Below are 26,862 nucleotides of genomic sequence, written 5' to 3'. Positions count from 1 at the left end.
GCAATACCTGGTATCTCGTTGTGAAAGCAGCCACAATATGAGATATAATTAAATGATGCCTATTACACTACATACGTAGCTTAAATTTATGGGTAAACTATGGTGTATCTACACCGATATCATATAGTTAATTACTGAAATATTGTATGTATGGTATTGTAATTTGGCAGGGAACACCTGGTAAAATAAATAAATAAATAAATAAAAAATCTTCAATAGAGAGAGAGAGAAGTCAGGATCAGATTCATGATTGTCACTGTTCAGAGCTCTTCCACTCTAAACATGGAAATTCACTGGCCTCCATTTCTGCTCCTTTTCACCCTGAGGGTTATTTTTCCCCAGGTTACTGGCCCTGCCATGTGGAGGTAGGAGCGGTGCCATCAGTGACCAAGCAGTTGTTGAAGTCAGTAGAGTTCGTTAGTAATTATGATATATATTAAATAAAGAAAGGTGGATTTCCTTTCTGGGTTCTTACTTTAAACCTTGGGCTGCAAGTCAAGTGGGTCAAGTTTTGGCAAATCTAACTTTGCAAAATATTCCGCCTGCATCTTCACAATGGTGGATTATTAGTAATCTTTGCATGCTGAAAGTAACCACCCAAGACATGGACCGATGTAAGCAGGAGTCAAGCTGAGCAGTGCTTAACCACACAAAGGGTTGGTCAGATACTCTATTCCACTAGGCAATATTAGGTGATAGATGACTCTCATTACCCACTGCAGTATCACCACTTTGCTTAAACCCTTTCATGATATGTAAATGTTTCAGAGTCATTTCAAATAATGTGTCTGTTTATGTGCAAACTGTCTTAATTTTGCCAATATTAATCCACTATTAATCCACAGTTTTAATAGAGGATTGCGAGAAAATACTTTTTATTTTTTAAATTGGGGGGGGGGATATTTTTGAAAATATTAATCTAATGCTTGGCAATCAGGTCAAAATAAAAATAAATTAATATTTAAAAGCATTTGTATACAAAGTTTTATTTTTATAAACTTCAAAATTTCACGAACAAGCTCACTCTGCACAGCCAGACGAACTCTTTCTCCAAGGTCACACATATTTGACAAACTCACTGCCAAAAGAATTAATGAAGGCTTGAAGTGGCAAGAAAACCACGTTTGGTATCCAGAGCAAAGCTCCTTTCTCGAAGTCATGCAGTATAAATCACCTTTTGAGGTTATGATAAGCATCACTGTAGTTATATTTTGAAGGTATGGTTTCAAAACAGTTTCTACAGGCTGGCCACTAGTCCACCAGACTGAACATTACATTCCAGGAGGCATCTGGGTCCACTACTATACAATCTTCCTGCCTCTACTCTGCCATACGTGATCAGAGAGAGAGAGAAAATGAGTGAGTAATGTGTTAATTGGAATGAAGGGAGGGAGAACTACCAAGACCAGGTTATGGGTAAGAAGATGAGTGTATCTTGCTAGATGTACGCCTTATCTAAAAAAAGGCGTTTTTATTACACATTTTGCTGTCAGATGGTACAATAGTCCTGATGTAAACCAAAAATTTCTGAGGAATGTATTTAGCAGTTAAAAAAAAAAAAAACTACAAGGTTGGCTCTTTTCTCTTCAAGTTGGTGGAAACTTCTAATGTACATTTAATAAGTACAGAAGGTATATCTCACTTATTCTATTAGAATAAGTAGCGACCTGGAGCAAGGGGTGTTGGGGGTTTCAGGGACGGATGGCAGTCATCGTGAAACAGGTGGGTATATGGGATGTGTTAGAGTAATTAAGAATAAGAATAGGTGCATGTATACCAATGCTAGAAGTATAGTAAATAAATTTGATGAATTTGAAGTGTTGGTCAAGACATCAAAGGCGGATATTGTTGGGATATCAGAGACGTGGTGTCACACAGATATAAGGAATGCCGAAGTGGAATTTGGGGAGTACAATGTGTGCAGAAAGGATAGACAGGATAGGAAGGGAGGAGGTGTTATGCTGTTAATAAATAAAAACATAAAATCAAAAGAAGTGCATCCAGTTGATATAGATGAACAGTTCACTGTTGAGTCAGTTTGGTGTGACATAAGCACTGCGAAAGCAAAAATAAGAGTAGGAGTGTGTTATAGACCTAATGACTTGAATGAGTACAATGAACAATTGTACAGAGAAATAGAGTGGGCTAGTAAATCGGAATGTCTTATAATGGGGGATTTTAACTTCCCAGATATTGACTGGAACTTGTGGGTTAGTATTAGTATTAGTAACGGCCGCATGGTGCAAGAAAGCCTATGGCTTATGCTGCACCAGCCAAAAAAAAAAAAAAAAAAAAATCCGAACAAAACAATGATAAAAAAAAAAAAAAAAATAAATAAATAAATAACTAAATAATAATAATTAATAAATAAAAAAAAATAAAATAAAAAATAAATAAAAAGGAAATTAAACCTATCATCCTATGTGCTTCCCTTACCCGAAAGTACTATCCAGATGCCCTTTGAATTTCCCCAAACTGTCGGCCTCTACCACCCATGAAGGCAACTTATTCCAGTAATTTATAACTCGCTGGCTAAAATAGAACTTCCTGCAATCCAATCTAAACATTTCCCCCCGTAACTTGAATTTATGTCCCCTAGTTCTAGCATCATTTATAATCTTGAAAATTTTGTCCTCATTCATTTTACTGATGCCTCTCAGAGCCTTAAACACCTCAATCAAATCTCCTCTAAGGTGTCTAGTTTCCAAACTCTGCAACCCACATATTCGAAGTCTTTCTTCATAAGGACGCCCTTTTGCCGATCTCACCAGGCGAGTTACCCTTCTTTGCACCCTTTCAAGAAGCTCGATGTCTTTCTTCAGGTGCGGTCTCCATACTTGAACACAGTATTCCAAGTGTGGTCTAACATAAGCCTTATATAATGGGATTATCACGTCCCTATCTCTACTTGCAAAAGTTCGATAGATCATCGATAGGACACCATGGGCCTTCCTTGCAACCTGTTTACAATGCTCAGAGAATTTCATGTTTCATGGTTGGGCACTCACACACTAGTCAGACTTTTGTGGATTTATTGGATGATTGTTTTCTGCAGCAGCATGTTCGAGAGCAGAATTTCATGGTTGGACACTCACACACTAGTCAGACTTTTGTGGATTTATTGGATGATTGTTTTCTGCAGCAGCATGTTCGAGAGGCAACCAGAGAAAGTAATATTCATAATCTGGTTATCAGCAGTGATCATTCATGTATTAGGAATTTGCAGATAAAAGAACCACTAGGTGGCAGTGATCACAGTGTACTGACGTGGGATTTACTTAAAGATTTAACTACTATCAGGGGTAAAGGAAAGGGTTTTTGCTTCCGTAAAGACGAGTACAGTGGTCTCCAACAGTTTTTAAATTCTGTACAGTGGGATCAACTGACGATGTTACCAACAGTAAATTCTAAGTGGGAAGCATTCAAGGAATTAATCGTGGAAGCTACTAAAAGGTTCATACCTATTAAGAAATATTGTTCAAGGTTTAGGCCTAAATGGTTGTCAAATGAACTAATGAGACTCGTAACAGAGAAGAAAAATGCATGGGATGCATATAAATTATCAAGCGACTCAGAAGCATATGGCAGATATAAGTTAATCTGTAATCAGGTCACAAAGGAGGTTCGGCAGGCGAAGGCAGATTACGAGAAATCCTTGGCAAAAGATGCTAAGAAAAACAGCAAGGATTTCTTTACTTATATAAACTCTAAAAGGAAGGGGATGAATCTGATCGGTCCACTTGACATCGATGGTTCAACTATTGATGATCCTGCTCAGATAGCAAACAAACTGAATGAGTATTTTGCATCTATATTCACACGTGAGGAATTATTAAGGTTTGAAAATGGCAGAAGGTTATCAAATTGTAGCAAGATACTTAATGATTTTGTAATAACCGAGAGCAAAGTGGAAGAGAAATTGTTGAAGTTAAATGTAAGAAAAGCACCTGGGGTGGATGGGATCTATCCAGTTATATTAAAGGAGACGGCAAAGCAACTAAGCAAACCCTTAGCCATAATTATGAGAGCATCCTTGGACTCGGAGATTCCCACGGACTGGAGATGTGCAAATGTATCCCCAATTCACAAAGGGGGATCGAAGGATGACACGAGTAATTACATACCAGTTAGTTTAACTTCTGTTCCGGGTAAAATAATGGAGTCGCTGGTTAAGGATGCATTGCTGGATCATCTAGACAAGACTGCAGCAATAATTCAGACACAGCATGGGTTTGTTAAGGGAAAGTCTTGTCTGACAAATTTGATAGGATATTATGATGTGGTTACAAAGGAACTGGATGCAAAAAATAATTTTGATATCATATATTTGGATTTCAGGAAAGCTTTTGACACTTGCGCATGGAAGACTATTGTACAAATTGGAGCAGAATGGTATTAAGGGTAAGTTGCTACAATGGATAAAAGGATGGTTAAGTGCTAGAAGACAGAGGGTGGTAATCAATGGGTGCTGCTCTTCTTGGACTAATGTTATTAGTGGAGTCCCACAGGGTTCGGTGTTAGGTCCACTGTTGTTTTGTATATTTATCAATGATATTGATGAAGGTATATCAGGGCTTAATGTCGAAGTTTGCAGATGATACAAAGGTTGGCAGGGTTGTTAATGACAGTAATGGCAGTGTGCTTCTGCAACAGGATCTAGATAATTTGGGCAGATGGGCTAAGAAGTGGCAACTGAAGTTTAACCTTGACAAATGCAAAGTACTACATATGGGTAGAAGTAACCCCAGAGAAACGTACCAACTGTGTGGTACTACACTTAAGGTGATAGAAAATAAAAAAGACCTGGGAGTAATTGTGCAGGCAGATATGAAGTTTTCTGAGTATTGCAGACAGGCTGCCAGGGCAGGTCATGGGGTTTTGTCAATGATATATAGGAATTTTGCTAGCAGGGAAAAGGAGGTGATTATCCCTCTGTATAAGGCAATGGTCAGGCCACGGCTTGAGTACTGCGTACAGGTCTGGAGGCCTCATTTTAGGAAGGATGTAGATTTACTTGAGCATGTACAGAGAAGGGCAACAAGATTGGTGAGGGGAATGAAGAGATCCTCTTACCAAGAGAGGCTTAAGTTCTGCAAATTGCAGTGGCTGGAGACTAGGCACCTGCGTGGTGATCTGACTGAGGTATATAAGGCCTTGAATGGGTTGAGCACGCTGAATTCTGATGGGATCCTTCCACTTGTTCAGATTACGAATCTAAGGGGGTATAAATTCAAATTAAGAAAAGACAGAGGTAGAATAGATGTGCGGAAATTTTCCTTTAGCCAGCGGGTGGTTAATTGCTGGAATAAACTTCCATCTGTCATTGTGGAAGTTGATAGGTTGAATAAATTTGAGGAGGAACTGGACAGGCATTTGGAGGGAATGGTGTGATTTTTTTTTTTTTTTGGCTGATGCTGCATAAGCTCATACATTTGCTTTCTTGCATCACATGCCACTACTACTACTACAAGTAGAACAGATTTTTTTTTTTTTTCTTGGCATTTTAGTCCAAAAGTAAAAAAAAAAGGATATCATGAATATATTTATTTATGTAATTACCCTGAATTTTATTTGATAATTTTAGTACTTAGTGAAATCATGACTGATTTTAGAAGCTTTTCAAATGAAGGAAGTAGATGCATAATACTCTGAACTCAATTATTCAATACAGCTTCAGCTTGTTTACAATTCACTTTTAGAGAAAGAGATATTTTCAACAAAGGTACCATAAGTTAAGAGCAGTAATAATATTTTGGATTATAATAAAGATCTATGCTCCTCCAAGGGCTTCCCACTGAGAACCTGCTATAGAGTAAACAAATATACATCATATTAAGTAGAGGCGAGAAATGGTAATGCTAACTATTATTTTATTTTTTTCAAATAAATATAAAATCTTACCTGTGGAATAAGGTGAAATATTGCACTGCCAGATAGACTTCCCACAGCTAATCCCTCAAACAACATAAGTACCATCTGGAAGGCATTTTTGCTGAGTAATGGTAAAAGAACCACTCCACCCAGAGAACAACAACTAATCAGAGTCACAAAGAGGATGCCATAACCCCAAACTAGAACAAAAAATTGTACATAGTCAGTAAAAGGAATCTAACAACTTCCAACAGGTAAAAATTATCAAGTTGCACAAATCTTTCCAAAGTAAAATTTTTCCTCAGATTAAATATTCAAAGCTAGTTTTAAGAAAATACTTTTCCACATGACGATTTGAACTAAATTTATTTGTAAGTCTGGACTCACGCTGACAGTACAATTGTCATCCTTCTAGAGAGGTGTCAAACCTCATCAATGACAAGAAGAATTCTTATTTCTAGACAACAGTTATAACTAAATGAGTATAAACTCACAATAATTTTTTTACAAGTTTTTAAACCCAGTTCCAATTTTTAAAATCAGTTCCAATAGTCATATTAAAAGAGCAGAATTTCTGAATTCTTTATTTAATTTTGCCATCAGGTCAGAGATTCAGATACCACAGAAATAAAGTAGAAATAAAATTATTTTTAATAAGTTATATACTGTAATTAGATTTGTTCTGTTGCATTTAACAAGTTCTTTAAATAATATGTTACAAGAATTGATAATACAGAAATTTGCTTCAAACTGACATAATTATTACAGTAGAACATTGATTATCTGAACTGTCAATTATCCGAACCAACATCCCCCCTCCAAAAAATGCAGTGGTTACTCCTGCCGCTTAATGCATTCGTTTCCAATTATTTATTCAAAGATACATGCAGTATAGCTTAGAAATAGTCTTAATTTATCATTACAGTAATTAAAAATCAAAGGTTGGCTTTAGCTACTGTGTGGATCCAGAACAGTCTCCCATGACCTTGATGTGTCATTGTCTGTTATACCATTGTCCCTTGTGGTTGTGGGAGTATGGGGGGAGCATTTTTAGCTTTCACTCAGTCTGCTTCAAGCCACTGCAACATGAGGTTATTGCAGGCATTTTGTTTCTAATCACTCAATGTTTGAGTTTTTTTTTGTAGCTATTTCAAAGCAAAAAACTGTAATTTTGCTTTTTAAATTTTAATACTGCTGCTAATACTACCTTTGTGTTAATAATGGCATCTACAGGCAAAAGAAACTGCAATGTGTTACCAATAGAAGTTTTTTAGTAGCAGCAAAATTTAATAATATTTATTTATTTAATAGCAATATCTTCTACGGAGATATTGCTATTAAACAGGATGAGAGACCCCGCCGTGAAAAAAAGAATCTCGCATGGTTCAAAGAAAAATTCAAGATCACATTTTAAAAAATAAACCTACCCAAGACTCATACTCTTATTTGTGCGCAATTACTTATGTTTATTTCTGTTTATGTAAAAAAAGTATGATTTATAGTTGAAACCATGTAAAACAATTAGGTAAATTCAAAATAAATATAACTTCATTTGTAAATCAATTAATTTTTATAATACAACCACTCCCCGGCTTATGTAATACTTGACTTATGGAAATTCGACTTTACGCAAGTTTTTGCCGGCCGATGCAAACTTAAAAAAAATCATGGAAACGTATTTTGCATCCCATAAGAATAAATGGAGTTATCATGAAATTATCATAATGTAAACCCAATAACACATTTTTTCTTTTTGGTAATTCATTCCAAGACCTCAGAAGTTGAAATTTTCACTGTATAACTAACCTATTTATCTCTCTAAAAGGTCATTTTTATAATGGAAATTGCACTACACTTTCATCGTTATCACAGTTATAAGAATCAATTTTGAACGCCTTTGGTGTGATATTTTTCTAAAACACATTTCTAGAGGTCACTACCAATAAAACAAAAACAATTCGCACTTTCCAGTTTATTGGGCTTTTCTGTTAGCGCAATCTATTATAAATGGGTAGTAAACTCGATCTTATTATATTTTCGATAATCCTGATAACTGGAATTGTGTGGATTTTTATGTTACGGTATTATGGTGAAATGAGTTCCCCTTCACTGAAATCTTCAATCATACAAAAAACAAATAAATTTTCAGAACCTTCTCTTCATTCCTATTTACAATGGTGAAGGGAAAGGGACCAACAGAAAGTGCAAGTGCTGCCAGTGATAGGAAATGAAACAAAATTGATTTAGAAATGAAGACGATTAATTAAGAAGTATGAAGCAGGACAAAGTTTGTTATCTATTGCACGGAATTAGGTCTTGCTGCTTCAACAGTGAATTTTAAGGAACAGTGCATGTATAAAAGAACATGTTAAAGGATCAATGCATTTAAGATTGACAGTGATCACAAAACAGCGTTCAGGTGCTATATCGAAGATGGAAAGCTATTAATAACATGGATGGAAAATCAAATTCAGAAGCAAGTGCCCCTGAGTCCAATGGCCATTCAAGCAAAAGCAAGAAATATTTATGAAGATATTAAGGGTAAGTATGCCGAACCCCAAACCAAGTTCATGGCAAGCAACAGGTGGTTTAATAGGTTCAAGCATCACTTGAACCTATTAAACCACCTGGTTTAATAGGTTTCCAAAACATTAAACTATGCAGTGAAGTCGCCAGTGCCAATTCTAAAGTTGCAGAGAAATTGTGATGGGGCTCAACGTCTGGTGAGTAGGGGTTTGGCAAACCAAGGGTCCCAAGCTGGATATCATCATCATTCTTTTTTTTTTTGGTGATTCCCCCCACCTCTCTCTCTCACAGGGTAACTAGGGAATTTTTTTTTTGGCTGGTGCAGCATAAGCCTCAGGCTTCTTTGCACCGTATGGCTAATAATAATAATAATAAAAAACCCCCTTCTAAATCTCCACAGCCCTCAACTTCCGCAGTGGCATGCTTATCAGCTGGAGAGTTAATTCTGGCAACGATGCTGGAAAGGTAAAACTTGCTGCCATTATGCCTGTCTCCTCTCTCTTTTTGTTATTTTATAATTTTGGTGAGTGCTGCATAAGCATTTATGGAAATTCCGACTTATGTAGAATTCCACGGAACACAACTCTTACGTAAGTCAAGGAGCGGCTGTACTTCATATTTCAAAATACAGTGTGTGTGTTATATGGGTGTTTAATGGTGCATAGGCTCTACACTGGCTATAGTGTGCCTGTCCATACGGATGTGTTAGGAAATAATTCAGCAATGAAGCAATTTCAATTTAATTTTTTAAAACTATTCAGAATCGATTATATATTCCAATTTTTTTCAGAAAGCTGAAAAGTTCATTAATATTTGCCTGATCACCAATAATATGCTCTAGTGATCTCGGTTGTCGAAGATTTGTTAAATAAAGCAGGACTATGTTCTGTCCTGTTGATAGTGAGGACAGACAATAAGAATGTTTCACTGTTAATTGTGCTGAGCAGCGTCGACACTGAGGATCATCAGATCATCACTGGTGAGTAGATGAAGATGGGTCAGACAAGTATGCTCTATTCTTGCCCGTGCAAGTACCACTTCTTCCCTTCTTGTTGCCTGGATGCTCGAGTGCCAAAATTTTGGTTCCTGTTTCAACTGGAAAAGTTTATTATTAGTCTGGGTGTTCGACAGTTCTTTCCCTGTGCAAAGCATGCTGCTGCTATGATGACATTATAGTCTGAGGCTGGAATATGAACAGAGGTCAAATCTAACATTGACAGATTTTTTGCAGTATATCTGCCAGTTTGTTCTCCTTTATCCCTGAACGTGCTGGAATCCAACAAAAGTTCACTAATTGTTGACGATGTTCAATTTTCAAGAGAAACCGCCTGGTTTGATTTAAAATAGGGCGATTCGTATAGGAGGGATTTTGCATTGCTTTAATTGAGCTGAGAGAGTCAGTGTAAATTAAATATTTTGGAGACGGGTAAAGATTCAGATTTTCTGGAGCTAATTTTATTCCATGTAGTTCTGCACAAAAGTTGCTATACCCAGGTGGAAGGGAAGCTAAAATGATAGCAGAGGGAAACACTGCTGATGCTCCAACAGCTGACTGTGATTTGGACCCATCGGTATATATTGGAGGGAAATCAGCAGCTCTGAATACGATTTGCATGGAGTTATTTCACGTTGAGATTCGGTAGAAGATTCTTACCTCATTGAAGAAAATAGGTATCAAAGTTCAGTCCAAGGTGGATGAAAGGAATTCATTACCTGTTGACTATTGTGAAGAGGAACTTTCCAACTCTGTGATATTTCAAACCTAATAAAATAAGGCCTGCTGGCCTTATTTTATTAGGTTTATTTCTATAGAGATTAGGTTTACTTCTATAGCGTTGTGGATTGAAGAGGTATGGGTGAATAGGATGCAAAAAGCAACTTTTTTTTTTTATTTTGGCTGCATACTTCAGCAGTAACATTTTTCTGCAGAAGTGCAAAGGGGACTTGTGAGCTTCAATATACAGACTGAGTCGGAGATGTTCTGAAGGCTACAAGTGCAATCCATAATACGCTGTGCTGTATAGGATCCAGCCAGTGTAATACACTTTTCAGACAGAATCGTAGACTGGAGCACCATAATCCAAATGGGATCTAATCAATGCTCTTTTTTTGGAAATGTAGGCTGTCCATAACTTCTAATTTTTGTAATTTTTGTTCCTGTGATCACGACATATGGTCGAAAAGTGTTGTCAGCTTTGGGAAGAAAAATCGTTTTGCAATTTTTTCGTTAAATTTCTTTTAATTAATTTAATTTTTAATTGCGTTAGATTGATTTTTAATTATGTTCGTTTGATTTTTAATTGTGTTCGTTTGATTTTTAATTGTGTTCGTTTGATTTTTAATTATTTTTTACTGTAATGCAAGATTTTCGATTTTTTCGTTTTAGTTGTTGAAGAGTATCATACAGAAGTGTTCTACGTATTATATTTAGGTAAACTTCTCTTATTATTTTGCAAATATTGATACCAATGTAGAACATATTGACCATTACAACTCTGGTTCATACTATCATATTTATTTTGCATACTTATTGAGATGTTTTCATTTAAAGAATTCTTAAATGTACATAAAATGACTCCTTACCTGCTCCAGTGGCTGGTTTACCTTTGATCTGATAAGGTTTAACATAGCATTCATCACTATGCAACTGAAGAAGTAGAAGAGGGCAAACTCTAGACAATGCTTTACTCAGAGAATCTGTTGTGTTTGGTATAAGATGCAATAATTCCTCCACAGATAAACACTGTTAAAAAAAAAAAAAATTGTTGCAAAAACTATGCAGCTATGGATGTGTCTATCTGAGTAATGATGTCATATCATCAAGCCAAAATTATATAACCACACAAGTAATTCTTCCCTTTTACTCTGTTAAATTCATTATGCTGAAAAGAGCTACTAAAAGGTGGAAAAAACCTTGCACCCCATCCTTACAAAATTTTTGCAAGTATGGAAAGCAAAGCAATGGAGGTGCAATCACTGCATTAATATTTATATATCTCTGGGAAATAGATCACTAAATTACTACTAAATGCAAAGCATCCTCACATTGCTTTCATACCAAATTCCATTATTTTCTATGTATACAAATAACACAATATGCAGTTGTAATCGCACACATTCTTTCTGTGCACCTCCATAGCCAGGTGGGCAGGAGCAGCAGTGCATAGCACATGCTTCTTGATTAGACTGGGGTTCGAGCCCATGACCACCAAATACGGAGGATGCGGAAAGGTCAGGGAATAACCACCGCATATCCCTGGAGCAATAAGGCCTTAGCTGCTAATGTTCCTAAAAACCAAGTAACAAACAAACATTCTTTCTAAAATTCTACTCACTTGAAACATTCATCTCATTTGGAATATTATTCCATAATATTCTTGAAATGTCCAAATTATAGCAACTTTTCATTTCTTTGTTTCCATAAAGTTCATTAAAAGTAGCAGGATTAATCAATTTTTCTTTATCTGTAGTTCATGAAATCAGAAACAAAGCAGTTTGAATGCCTGGCAAAGTTGAGCTATATGATGAATAAACTTGCTTAAAAAATTAATTTTTCTTTATCTGTAGTTCATGTAATCAGAAAACACACACACACACACACACACACACACCAAAAACTTTTTAATTAGGCTTAGCCATGTAACGTAACTAAAGTGGGACATTATGTGATAATACAAACTTCAATAAGTTTGTACTATCACATAATGAATATGAACCTATTCCACCTATCCTTTTTTGCAAAATATATTTCCCGTTTAAACAATTTCCTCTTTAAACACTAAAGGGAAAGGAATGAATCACATTGGTCCACTTCAAACTGATGGTTTAACTGCTAATGACCCTTACCCAGGTAGTTGAAAAACTGAAAGGATACTTTGCATCTACATTCACAGAAGGAATTATTTAGGGAAGTGGATTCTACAAGTTTATCACACTAACAGGGAGCTAAATAATTTTGTAATGAGTGAGAGGAAAGCAGAAGAGAAATTGATGAAGTTAAGGATAAAAAAAGGCACCTGGTGGATGGGATCTGTACGATTATGTATATTAAGGGAGGCAGCAAAGGAGGTAAGAAAACCCTTAGCCATAATTATGAAGCCATTTTTGAATTCAGGGGTGCTCCCTGTGGACTGGAGATGTGCAAATATATCCCCCAATTCAAAAAGGGGGATCAAGGGGTGACACAGGTAATTACAGACCTGATAGCTTAACTTCTGTTCTAGGGGAAAAAATGGAGACACTGGTTAAAGAAGTAATGCAGTTATACTTCAGTCACAGCATGGGTTCATAAGCAGATTTTGTCTGACAAAGGAACTATATACAAAAAATAATTTTCTATCATATACTTAAATTTCATGTGAACTTTTGATAGTTCACATACATAAAAGACTGCTGTACAAATTGGAACAGTGTAGAATTAAGGGCAAGTTACTACTATGGACAAAGGGGTGGTTGAGTGCAGGGCCGTGCAAATGGGTGGGTGCATTTGATACGCTGCACCAGGGCCCCAATCGAGGGAGATATCAAAGTCTCAACATAAATAAACAAGGCCCCCTTAACCCCTCTTGCATCTGGGACCCCCCCCCCCCAAGTACCTCAGAATGGCCCTGGTTGAGTGGGAGCAGAGAGAAAGAGAGAGGCTACCAGTGAACATTGCTCTTCGTGAACTAATGTTATCAGTAAGTTTTACAGGGTTCAATGGTGGGTCCTTTGTTGTTTTTCTGCATTTATTAATGATATTAATGGCTTAATGTCTGTTTGCAGATGATACAAAGATTGGCAGGATGGTTAATAACAGTAATGAAGGTATGCTTCTGCAACAAAATCTATAAAAATTAAGATGGTCTGAGAAATATCAACTGAAGTTTAACATTGACAAAAGCAAGGCACTGCATATGTGTAGCAGTAATTCCAGAGTAGCATACCAACTGTGTGGTACTACAGTCAGGGTGGTGGAAGACAAAAACAACCTGGGGAGGTAATTGTGCAGTCAAATATAAAGCACTTTGAATAGTGCACACAGGCTGCCACAGCAGCTCATGTGGTTTTGTCAATGATATACAAGAATTTTGCTAGCAGGGATAAGGAGATGATTATCCTATTATATAAGGCATTGGCCATGCCACATCGTCCAGAGGGCTTATTTTAGGAAGGATGCAGAGCTGCTGGAACAGATATAGAAAAGGACAACGAGATTGGTGAAGGGGACCAAAGAGTGGTGTTACCAAGAAATGTTTCCATTGTTCAGTTTGCAGGTGCCTGGTCTCCAGACATCACAATTTGCAGTGTCTGGAGACTAGGCACTTGAGTGATCTGATTGAGGTCTTTACAGCTTTGAATGGATTAAGCAAGCTCAATACTGATGGCATACTTCCTCTTTCTCAAACTACACATGAAATGGGGGGAAACATATCCAAATTAAGGAAGGACAGTTGAGGGATAAATATGTGGAGTTTTGTCTTCAGCCAGAGGGTTGTTGATTGTTGGAACAAACTTTCATCTGTTGTAGTTTGAATAAATTCAAGGAAGAACCAAAAAATTATTGGGGGGATGGACAGTTGATACAGAAGGGTTTTTTTTTTGTTTTTTTTGACTGATGCTTTATAAGCTTTCTTTCTTGCATTACATGCCACTACTAACACTATTGGGCTGTCTTCTTGACCAGTCATGTGCATTTGAGCCACTGATTTTTTTGATTTATTTAAGTGTTTAAAATGAAGTTTAATCCCAACTTTGGTACTCCCCAGATTTCCTACAGTGGATACCAGTGGTAAGATTGTTTTAAGCTTTAATTGGGTTTTTCGTGAGAAATAAGACATTATTTATCCATCACTATTGTTAATGGTCAGGTCATCACGCCGCCATTAACACAGCTTTGAAAAGCTGCCAGGCTTAATTCTTACTTCCTAGGCTTGGGAGGGGAGTTCCCCCATGTGTAACTTTGGGCACTCTATATGCCCTAACAGTTTTTAATCAACATTAGACCACCATAAATAACTTTGCTGTGACAGTGCTACTAGATATCATAGACTTAACATGGGTGGAGTACAACTTTTCCATGCTGCTCCTACAGTTAAACTGATTTCACCATTGTCTCCTATGCCCCAGAAAACCACCTGGAAAATTAGTTTGGCCTGATAGGAGAACTTTTATCATTGTGCTCCTTACAACCCCACGTGACTTCGAGTTTTAGACCAAAAACTTCGCCAACATACCGTGCACAACCAAATTGCATCCCAAACTTGAGATTGGTGCCAAAGATATGCTGCAGAACAAAATTCCACCAGAGAAACCGAGGAACTGAAAGACAACTGACCCAGCCCATCTTGCAAAATGTGAGCTAAAAAATAATGACTGAAGAGTGATAGGGAAATTGGCAATAATAGTGAGACTGTGGAACTCCAGGACTCACAAAATGCTCAAACACCCACACCTGATGATGCCTCAAAACTAGCAGAGGTCAAACCCCCATCCTGGACCCTGCAATCTTGGAGGGAGAAGTCCTAGATCAAGTCTTGACCCTGTGAACCAAATTGGAGAACTTAATGGCATAATCCAGCCAGAGAGTCACTACCACGCTTCGCACAGAAATTGTTTCTCTGTGGACAAAGATGGAAACAATTCTGCTAAATACACATATCGAACATCAGACAGCGGCAGCCAAATGGGAAGCTCTCCATGCAAACAGCAGCAATCAAATGTTCAATCAAATATGCCCCATCTTAGGCAGATGTGCTGCTGAGGACCAACAAGACAAAAGTATTCATTACCAAAGAGGCACCAACAAAAAAGAATAACATCTGCATTTAGACCCTTAAATGCAGATGTGGAACAATCAAATGAAGAATTCAAGACCAAGGTCATGTCCAACCTCTCAGAGGATCTTAAAACAATAAGATTAAAGCAATTTGCAAGACAAGGAACACAGGAGCCGTAATTAAGACTGAAACGGAGGAGGCTAAAACCATTAAGGCCAACAAAAGAAAAAGGCTGTCAATTATCATTTTTGACCTGAACAGGGAGATCCTGCTGCCATCAACTTGCTAGCGAAATCCACCAATGCAATCTGCAAAGTCATATTTTGGACCGGGAGGCACAGCCTTAGTCTTTCTCAAATATGCAACCAAGTCTAAGGCAAACAATACTACTAATTGGATTGTCAAACTGGCACCCAAGGCTTGACAGATTCTCAATGCCCAAACTAGGATCTTCGTCAATTGGGGCAGCCACCGCTTCCTGGAGCATGTAGCTATGCCCAAATGCTATAAATGCTGCAGATTCAGCCACACATCGCATACCTGTACTCAGGCCATTGCAACTTGTGGCCACTGTCCAGAGAAGGGACACGATTTTAACTCCTGCAAAAACAAATCCTAGGCCTCTGTCTCCACCAACCGCAAAAGCCAAAAAATGGACCACTCCCATTCAATCAGTGATAATGGGTGTCCTACATACATCAAACCAAAAAGTTTCCACCAAACCAAAATAGATTATGGCAGTATGTCCTAAACAGTACAATACTAAAATGGACAAGTTATTCCAATTAAATGCACAACAGGCCTGGGCAGTAGCCGACCAAGTCTGGATCAAGGCTGACGAAGACAACACCGACATCATCCTACTGCAAAAGCCCTACACCCACAGTAAGCAAGTTCAAGGATATTCCCTCCACTACAAAATTATTCAGGCAGACGATGATACAACCTGGGCCGCAGTTGTGATCTGTAACCTGGACATTACAATTCCAAAATCTGCCGATTCTGTATGGCCTGGGCGGTGGGCGCACACGTCATCAGTGCCCTGGGAAGTTTTTAAGTGATCTCCTGTACTGCAGGCCAGAGAGGCCAACCTCTCACCACCAACAGGTACCTCCAAAACATTCTCCAAGCCCTACCCAATGAAAAGATAATTATTGCAGCTGAGGTTAACTGCTGTCACCAGCATGGCACAGTGCCACACTGGACAGACAGGGCACAAGGAATGGCCAGAGGCTTGAGGAATTCCTGTTCAATTCTGCCTTCTTACCTGTGTTAAACAGATCCAACCAACTACCAACATTCTGTGACACCCTGTGGGAGGCGACCATCGATATAATCTTCAGTACAGGATGCATTACGGGATACGCAACTGGATGGACCATACAAGGCTCATGAACTACCACCAACCACAGGATGATTACCTTTCAACTCAAAACAACCCTTTCCAGTTTTTCCACTCCTAGACAAAACCTCAATAGATATGCCATTAAGAAAACAAACTGGGAGCTCTTCAAGTCCTCACTGACCAACTTGAAATGATATTTTAATGAGGAAAACCAAATGACTTCCAAGAGAAAGTTAAAGATCATCACTAATGCATGCAACCAAGCTATAAGGAAAAAAAAAATCCGACCCCCCGGCGCAGTTCCTTGGTGGCATCAGGAACTCCAACTGCTCTGCACAGAGGTAATCGCAAAAAGAAAAAATTCTTCCAGCAGGTGAGGCGATCCTGGCTGGCACTGGAAGTTAAAGCCCTTCAAGAACTGTATAGGGAGGCCAGAAACAGATACATGGCTAAAATCAGGGAATGCAAGAAACACTCTTGGGAGGCTCTTGTGTCTACTGCTGTAAACGAGGACCCCTGGGAAGTGGTATACAAGGTTACCACCAATAAATGTTGCTGTTTCGACCATAACCCCACAAAGTGAGATGACTACATCCTGGTACCAAATCATCAGCAATATATTAGATGTGACATTCCAAAAACCAGTTACTCCAACCACTGCTGAACAGTTCCAACTCTGTCGAGACAACAACTATGATATGCAAAATTTGAAGCTCCCATTCTGCAGAGAGGAACTCCTTACAGCAGCAACCCAGATCAGAAACAACAAATCAACATATGCCCGGGACTGGAGTTTCTGGAGCCAGAAGTGATCAAGAAAACCATGGAGTACACCCCTGACCTGATTCTAACCCTATTCAACAGTTGCCTTCGGGCAGGAACCTTCCCCACTGATTGAAGAGCTGCAAATCTTACACTCATCTTAAAGAATCCCAATAAACCACCGAACCTGCCAGATTCCCACCAACCCTAAGCAAGCTCTTTGAAAGAGTGTTGCATGGAAGAATATTGCAGTACTATTAGAATGCCAACTTGTCTTCACCAAACCAATTTGGATTTAAACCTGGGTAATCCATTGTAGATGCCCTACAAAGTCTATTCTCCATGGCCATAAACTCTGAAAAAGAAACACTTCTTAGTAATTAGCATAGACTTTACAGGGGGGCATTCAACTCACTTTGGTGGTCGAACATCCTCTGCAGACTCCAAAAAGCTCTTGTGCCCAGAAACCTTTATAGGACCCTGAAAGCCTACTTATCCAATAGAATAGTCACTGTCAACATCATTTCAAAAGGTACCCAGGAAAATCTTCCATGACTGCCCACAGGGCTCGGTCCTGGACCCATTATTATGAAATATGGTAATGGACAAATTCCTCAGCATCGACCTGGGGGGGGGGAATCAAATCTCAGGCATACGCAGATGATCTGATTATCACCATGGCTGTGGACAGCAGGGCCCAGCTTGAGACTGGAAAACCAAGCAGTCTCCATCCTTCAAGACTGGGCAGGAATGCACAGCCTCCAAATCTCACCAACCAAAACGAACTCACTCCTCCTAAAAGGAAAACCTGATATCAGACAACCACTCCAGAAGATTCTAACCCAGACTATGAATCTTACTACATACGGGGTTCATGCCACACTCCCTTGTCTGGTATCTTTTAATCCCAGGCATACGCAGATGATCTGATTATCACCATGGCTGTGGACAGCAGGGCCCAGCTTGAGACTGGAAAACCAAGCAGTCTCCATCCTTCAAGACTGGGCAGGAATGCACAGCCTCCAAATCTCACCAACCAAAATGAACTCACTCCTCCTAAAAGGAAAACCTGATATCAGACAACCACTCCAGAAGATTCTAACCCAGACTATGAATCTTACTACATACGGGGATCATGCCACACTCCCTTGTCTGGTATCTTTTAATCCCACTCCCTTCCACCACTTGTTTGGTTGATGGAGCTTGCTTCATTGAATTACTTTTGGGACACCTTCTATGCCCCAATATTTCAGACTTCTCCTCCCCCATTAACTGTTTTTGCCCCACACTATCTGCTGCTTTTTTTTTTAGGCCCTGCCACTGAAAGCTGAGGCAACTAGGTGACAAGGCCTGCCAGAGTACATTTAGCCTCTACTGCCTCCACGGGGCAAGGGGTGAACAAGGGGGAAATCCCACTAGAGGCCCCCATAGCAGCCAGAGGAACAACACTCCACCATAACTCTACACTACATTACACAAACTCACACACAATACTTTTACATCTCTGGCCTTTACCTGTATACTTCACAATGACAAACACGGAGTTGGGGAAGATCCCCCAGTGCCGTTAGACCCTCAACAAGTTACACTTTGCTACCGCTACTAATAATCAGTTCACCAGACATCCATTTAGGTCTAAGCCTTAAAGTGGACATCATTGTGATTGGAACAAAGACTTTATATACTTGTGAAATTAAAGAGGAAGTGTTTGGAAAGTTTAGATCCTTTTGCAGTTACATTTTTTCTATTAGTTTGAGTATTTATGATACACTCAGTAGATAAAGTAAAAGAACAGAAGAGGGTGGGAAATGTTATATGAAGTAAAGAAATTTCTCTATATGTGTACATACAGAAAGAATATACCCACCTTCTGCAGAACAAGTGGACTTCACTGAAATTCATTAGATTTTAATTAGATTAGACTCCAGGTAGCAAGTCCATAGCTGAGAAATGTCTGTTACAAACCTCAGGGAACATTTTTAGAAGAATGCTACCTGTACATATATAAGCAACAAGCTTGGGTGCCACACAAAAAAATAATTAAATTTGTATTCGGTCTCTGTAAACTGTCTTCAAGACCAGAGCTTCTCAAACTATCTGTGGTGAAGGACCAGTTTCTTTTACTTCCAATCCGTCACGGACCAATACTTTTTTTAAAATACAAATCCTCATGGACCAGTAACATCTGGGAAGAAAGAATTTCAAATTTGTCGTGGACCAGTAACAAACAGTTCGTGGACTGGCACCAGTCTGCAGACCACACTTTGAGTAACACTGTTCTAGACTGCTGTATGCTTGCCTGAAATTGACACACTCCACTTTACCTTTAAATATTAAGATCCCCCATCTGCGATTACTTCCTGTTAATGAGTTCAAACCATACGGTACTATCTGAATCACAGTTGACGATCAGGTTCAGAATATTCTTGTCCCCAGCACATGCTGAATAGATAAAAATAATAGTTTATTTTGAAATTTTATCCCTATAGTTAATTTCACTCCCAATTGTTCAAATGATAAGAATAAGATTGAAATTTCCTTTAAACTAAAACTTGCCTTCACAATTAAATTATGAAATAAAATATTAATTATTATAGTAAAACCTGTAGTTTTTGTAGTAATTTATAGATAATCACAATTATAGTGACATTTTTAGAATAAATTCTAAATTCAGTTATTCTGAACTTATCTTCAACTCTTTGCACTTATGGCCAAGATTGCAAATAATGTGAATCCATTACTTGCAATCTCACCTGGATTTTTCCAGACCAACTCCGGCTGATGTTAGTGAAGAGCATGGGGAGAAATTCCACCAAGACACATACGATCAATGAAGAAGAGGTACCAAGGAAAGTGAATAGCTGCCAATGTAAACCTGATATCCAACTTTCAAAAATTTGAAAGTTGGAAATCAGGTTTTGACTTTTGAAGAGCTGGAGACTGGGTAACTGCAGAAAAAACAGGTAATTATGTGACCAAAACAGGAGCTTCCCCCCCCCCACAAAAAAAGCATGAGATCCTATTTTTTTTTGCAACAAAATTCTTGTATATCACAAAGAGAACTTCAGTAAGCTGTTCTTGTAACAGGGGCACATCGGTTGGAGACTGACTTTTTTTTTTTTTTTGCAATTAAGTAGCTCACTGATTGTAGAAGTTTAGAGGGTTAGAAACCCTAGTGATCAGAAAAACTATGAATAGCAAACAGTTAAAGAAATGAAAAGTGTGGGGATAACATTCCAAGCAATTTGAAAAAAATACAGAAATCAATTTTTAACTCTCTAGCTGTCACACTATACACCAAAAATAATATTGATATAATATCAGTGTAGATACACCATAGATAACTCTTAAGAAACTACAATGGTAATGTGGGCGGCAACATTTGCTCTGTATCTCATATTGTGCTCTTCCTTCACAACGAGTCGTAGTTTCTTAAGAGTTATCTATGGTGTATCTAGACCGATATTATATAGATATTAAACTCTTACTCTTAACGTATTATTCCTTGTGCATTTAGTTATTTTTAAATATTATCATATAAATTTCATATGTGTGATTATCTTCACAACTGGGTTGTCATGTCTGCAATACCAGGGTACCTGCCCACCCACCAACGATAGGCCACCAATAATAGCTTTGAAACGGTGCCGTCTGGGTGGTGGTGGTGCTCACTGAGAATAAATAACAATAGACTTCTCTATTAGTGAAACATTACTTATTCGAGGCAGTGCAATACCATGGCAACTCGTAAAGGAAGAGCACAATATGAGATACAGAGCAAATGATGCCACCCACACTACCATCACAGTTTCTTAAGAGTTATCTATGATGTATCTACACCGATATTATATAGATATTAAACTCTTACTCTTAACCTACATTCCAAAATCCAAGACATGTCGCAATCACTGAAATCACTGGTGGAATGTAGATTGCTTCACTGCCAAACAGGAAACAAACCGAGCTTGGAATAATTTCCATAAGAATCCCACCACTAATAACCTCATTGCTTATAAAAGGCTTAAAGCAAAAGCAAGGCAAATTAGACAGAAAGCGAAACGAGACTCATGGATCACTTTTGCCCTAGCAGTCACAAAAGACACCGACATACACTCATCTGGAAAAGAATACAGGCACTAAGTGGGAAATTCGCTCGTCTGTCCTCTCCAATACTTCATTGGAAGGAAAGACCTATCTACAACTAAAGAAGTTGCTAATGCACTTGCATAATCATTTGCTACTGTCCCTGCTTCTGCCTCCTATGCATCCACATTTCAGAACATCAAAGCTAGTGCAGAAAGATATAAAATCAACTTTTTAATGCACCGCTCGTTCCCGTACAGCGAACCCTTTACGTTCATAGAACTTCAAGAATTGTTAAACAGATCTTCAAATAGTGCCTCAGGCCCAGATAGAGTTCATTATGTTATGATGAAGCATTTACTTGAAAAGGATTTGAGTACCATGTTAATCTTTTATAATCTGATATTCTCTGAAAATGCCTATCCTTCTTCGTGGTGTCATTCTTTCATTATTGCCTTACCAAAACCAGGAAAAGATCATTCCTGTATTGAAAATTATAGGCCAATATCTCTTATGAGCTGCATGGGTAAAACTTTTTGAAAGGATGGTTCATACTAGGCTTACTTGCATCCTGGAGTCATAAAATCTCCTTCCAGATCATCAGTATGGTTTTCAGAAGAATAGATCAACATTGGATGTGCTTATGAAAGCCCAATCTCATATCCGCAATGCCTTTGTCATGAAACAATATCTAGTCATGGTCAACCTAGATCTTGAAAAGGCATTTGACACAACATGGCATCATGGGATTATTATGGACCTTACCATTTGGGGCTTAGGGGCCATTTGCTGAAAAAATTAAAAATTTTCTGCAATTGTGTTCTTTTCAGGTCCGATATAAAAACGTACTCTCTGCATCTCGCATTCAGGAAGGCGGAGTCCTGCAGGGATCGTTACTTAGTCCAACACTATTTTCAATCCGAGTTAGCAGCATAACACGAGATATCCCAAAAACCGTTAAAACTTATATGTATGCAGATGACTTTACCATTTCCTGTCTGTCTCAAAGTATAAACACCATTGAACGGTAGCTACAACTTGCCATTACCAAAATACAATCCTGGTCTTCACGGAATGGCTACCAACTGTCAGAAAAGAAATGCACTCTCACTCATTTTTGCAAGAAACTAGCTCCCCATCCCAATCCGGGACTACAAATAAACAATATTCCAATCCCGCTTGTTAGTACCGTTAAATTTCTTGGACTGATATTAGACAGCAAGCTGAACTTCCACGCTCACATCTCTCATTTAAGAAATACATGTCTGAAACATATGAATATACTGCGATCAGTCTCAACTATGTCATGGGACACTGATCGGTATAGTCTACTGCATCTTATTATTAGCTATGTGGTGCAAGGAAGCCTGAGGCTTATGCTGCACCAGCCAAAAAAAAAAAAATTCCCTAGTTACCCTGAGAGAGAAAGAGAGTCAAAAGTAGAAGGGAACAGATGATCACCCTCCCACTTATTAACCGGCCTAATGCTGCTTAACTTCGGTGATCACACGAGAACCAGGATGTTTGGCTTACTACGATAGTAAACTTTTATAGAACTTTAATCTGTTCACGGCTAGATTATTGTTGTCTGGTCTATGATGCTGCCAGGAACACTGATTTACAATGTCTAAATGTTATCCAGCACAGTTCTCTCAGTACTGCGTTGGGTGCTTTTAGGACTTCTCCAATCCAAAGTCTTTAAATCGAAGCACATGATCCTCCATTACATCTTCATAGGAAATCATTACTGCTCCACTACGCTGCTAAGATACAGTCTTCTATCTAAACCCCAGTTGCGAGTATCTTTATAATACTCGGTGGGATTTGTTATATGAGAGCAAGCGAAACGAAAACAGTCCTGCTTCACTTAGAATTAAAGAGGTTTCTCAGAGTCGGAATGTAAATTTAAGCGATATTTTTCAGGTTGCAACTGCACATGTTCCACCTTGGACATACGTTTCTGTCTCTCATGATACACATTTTCTGGAGTGAGGGAAGACTACTATACCTTCCTTTATTCGAATTATATGCCATTTTTTTATTTTTTTATATCATTGTTTTGTTCGGATTTTTATTTATTTATTTTTTTTTTTGGCTGGTGCAGCATAAGCCATAGGCTTTCTTGCACCATGTGGCCAGTACTAATACTAACATATTATGCCTTGTGCATTTAGCTATTTTTAAACCAAAAATAATAAAAAAATATATATTTAAATATTAGAATTATATCATTATATTTTTCCAGTATGATATTCTCTTTCAATCCCCATCATTAATTACTTTTTTATTTGGAAATTTACATCCGAAAAATGCCTAATGCTATGGTATCTTTCCATAGAGTTTTGATTTCCTTTTTCTTTCATCCACTCACTACCATGAGATTTGAATGCATAGTACTTTGGAAATATTTTCTTTTGGATAACAAGACCATTAGTTTTTGTTACTTTAATATGAGTTTTTTGACAGCCAGTTCTTAATTCTGACATACAATATGCCAGAATTAAAAATAAATTTGTATTGGGAATTAGGTGTATAAAAATATTTGAGTGTTTAACTTACTAGTAATCCAAAAAATACAATATATGAAATTTCATAAGATAAAGGGATGATTTGTTGATCAAAGAACTGGCTGCAGAAGAGGTATATGCAATGCAGCTTGATGCAATGGTGGTAGAAATTGGATCCAAGATTTGTGAGTGAAAGCAGCTTATCTTTCTTTTTAATTTCTTCATAGAGTTCATCATGAGGTAAAACACTGGCTTTGTGTTTTTCAGTCCCCACAACATGCAAATATAAAAACTCACACAATAAACCATGTGATGCAGCACACTATAACCAAAATGAAATACAAATGTAATAAATTTTTCTTTTTACCTGCATTTTTCCATAAATTTAAGATTAACTTAAGATAAAAAGTTTAAACTTTTTCCAAAAATGATAGCAAAAGAATGTTTACTTCATTTTTAACTTGTAAGAAATCGCTACCAGTATAAATGACAAACAAATCTGACAAATTTTGATGGTGGAAAGCAAGTACGTGAAATGACTGAAGCTGATGGTGACTGTAACAGTGCTATATTCCAAATTGGATATAAGTGAAGCACATCTCGAAGAGTGTTTCTCAACGGTACTCCAGAAGTACTCATCACTTGGGATTCTGTTCCGTGATGAGAATAAATGTTTACATAATTTATTTACCCCAGGGGCTCACATCTCGTGAGTATGGGCTTGGCACACCCAGGGTCCTGAGCTGGATATCATCATCATTCTCTTTTTTTTTTTTTTGCCTGGTGCAGCATAAGCCTCAGGCTTCCTTGCACCATATGGCTAATAATAATAATAATACATATATTATACATGTAAATATGCATGAGATCGTAGTTCATTTCTTTATCATTTTTATGATAATATAATATTTATATACAGTAAGATGTAAAATATATCTATATACATATTTGTGTGCTGGTGCTCAGTAGGGTTGTCACCTGTCCAGTACCCCTTTATCCAGTATTTTTAATTGCTGTTGGTTAAAATGTAAAAAAAAAAAAAAAAAAGTCAGATTCTAGCATTGTCTGGTTGTTTTGCCTGCAAAATTGCCAACATGGTACACAGTATGTTTTTATGTTTCATGTAAAAAAAAAAAAAAAAAAGTTTTATTATACATATTAAACAATTTTGTTCAAAAGGTTTTTTTTTTTTTTTGTCAAGTGTCCAGTATTTCATTTTTTGAAGGTGGCAAACCCTAGTGCTCATTCTACATTAGGGAATACTCTGCAGGTCCCACAGATCTAGACGATAAGCTCACTAATTTTTGATTACTTGAATTCTGAGGGATAAAAAAAAAAAAAAAAAAGATAAGCCCCAAGTTAACCGAACAACGAACAAACTAGAGACATTAATTCTGTATTCAAACTGAATGACCGAATATATGCTGCCAAAATATTTTAAGGCCCCTACGAATCAACAAACCGAACCTCTAAATTCTTTTGATTTATACACTAATCAGTTAGGTTATAAATTATTAATGTTTGCATTATCATGCAAACGTTAATAGTTTAAACTAGAGGTAATGATAAAATTTCTAATAACATTCTGGATTTATAATAAATGTAATACAAAGATACTTAAAGTTTAAAGAGCAATAAATAAATTTCTGATTGATAATTCACTTCCACTACGACAAAAATTATATCATAATGCTTAAATTAAATACAATGTAGCGTAAAATTCTTAAGCGATTTTTTTCTCACCTGTGAAAGTTGATTCCCTTTGCAAAGAACATCGGAAAACTGTAATTGGAGACTCTCAGACAGCGAGGAGCAGTTCAGGTCTCGACTGCGTAAGCCTGTCTTTAATTTTCGAACAAGATTGTCCAGTTCAATTTTCAGCTCAGTTGCGGTGTTATTTTTGTGCTTATCGTGAGTATCAGGAAGATATTTTAGCAATGCCAACTGTGAAAGGTATTCAACATTTCGAAGGTTATCTAACTCATCCCCCTTTATAGTAAGGGCTTGAAAGAGGAGCTTAATAATCGTTATTAGTAGCAAACAGACTGTACCTCGTGATATTATTTGCAAATTCAGAGGCCAAGCTGCAACCCACATTGTTAAATCTCTAGAGTGGCAGTCTACAGCAGCAAAGGTAACATGTACTCAAATTTAGAACATTATTTTTATAAATGCAATGTGAAATGTTAGAAAAGTGGTTATAACTTAATAACAGGTTACAACTCATTTGCTATTGCTGAGTTTGCACAGCTTAGCAGACGCGGTCCTTCTGTGGACTTTAAACCTAGCCGAAACTGAACTGTCTAATCGTTAGTACTTGGTTTTATTTCATCTATCGGTTTGAGTTAGTCAACTTTATTATATTTAAAGGAGGGGAAAAACGCATTAAAACCACACAAGTTCTCTAACGACTCACTTATAAAACAAGAGGCACGTGTGCAAGCACTGTTACCGCAACCTTACCTGTCACGTGATAGTGTCTGTTTTCATGAGTACTGTACATAGAAATAACGGAATTGACATTGAATATCAATTAACCAAAGCATTTTTTTTTTTATTTTTTTGGAATAACTGCAAGGTTATTCCAAAACACTACATGTGCTCAGTGAATGGTCATAATTACCAAATGAATATTAAGGGTTGGGGAGGGGGGGGGATAAATACTCCTTCACTGCAGATTCGGTCACAGATATATAACTAATGTAATCTGTATTTTCTGGCTCAGTGAACTGAAAATCATTATGAGAACATTTACCAATTGAGGCAACTCATGAAAAAAATATATATGATTATCCTGGTTGATAATAATCATGTATGTGTAATTAAAAAAAAAAAAAAAACACTAACATAAAACGTGAGGGCCTTAATTTACAGGAACAAAAGTACCGAAGCATAAAAGGGGGATTTGGGAATGTGAACATACGATATAAACATTATTTCGATATCAATCACAGTACAACTGTCAAGCTTTATTAAACACTGATTCTTAATTTGTTTTTCCTTTAATGCA

At 37.5% G+C, this 26,862-nt stretch overlaps 1 protein-coding gene across 1 annotated transcript in view; it reads right to left on the bottom strand.

The window, feature by feature from the left end:
- Positions 1 to 26,312, bottom strand: part of LOC150077565 (metal cation symporter ZIP8-like) — a 106,916-nt gene extending 80,604 nt beyond the window's left edge. Inside the window, exons 1-3 of the mRNA XM_090386818.1 lie at positions 25,596 to 26,312; positions 10,981 to 11,140; positions 5,902 to 6,071 (exon numbers count right to left, since the gene is read on the bottom strand). Coding sequence (XP_090242944.1) covers positions 5,902 to 6,071; positions 10,981 to 11,140; positions 25,596 to 25,949 — 684 coding nt within the window. The 5' untranslated portion in view covers positions 25,950 to 26,312. The remainder of the gene's footprint in view (positions 1 to 5,901; positions 6,072 to 10,980; positions 11,141 to 25,595) is intronic.
- Between the last annotated feature and the right edge of the window lie 550 nt (positions 26,313 to 26,862).

This window comes from Mastigoproctus giganteus, chromosome 12 (assembly GCF_048544385.1).
Source record: "Mastigoproctus giganteus isolate SK-2022 chromosome 12, ASM4854438v1, whole genome shotgun sequence".
NCBI classification, from domain to species: domain Eukaryota; kingdom Metazoa; phylum Arthropoda; class Arachnida; order Uropygi; family Thelyphonidae; genus Mastigoproctus; species Mastigoproctus giganteus.
Note: the sequence above shows the minus strand (reverse complement) of the source record. Positions and strands in the feature narration are given on the sequence as shown.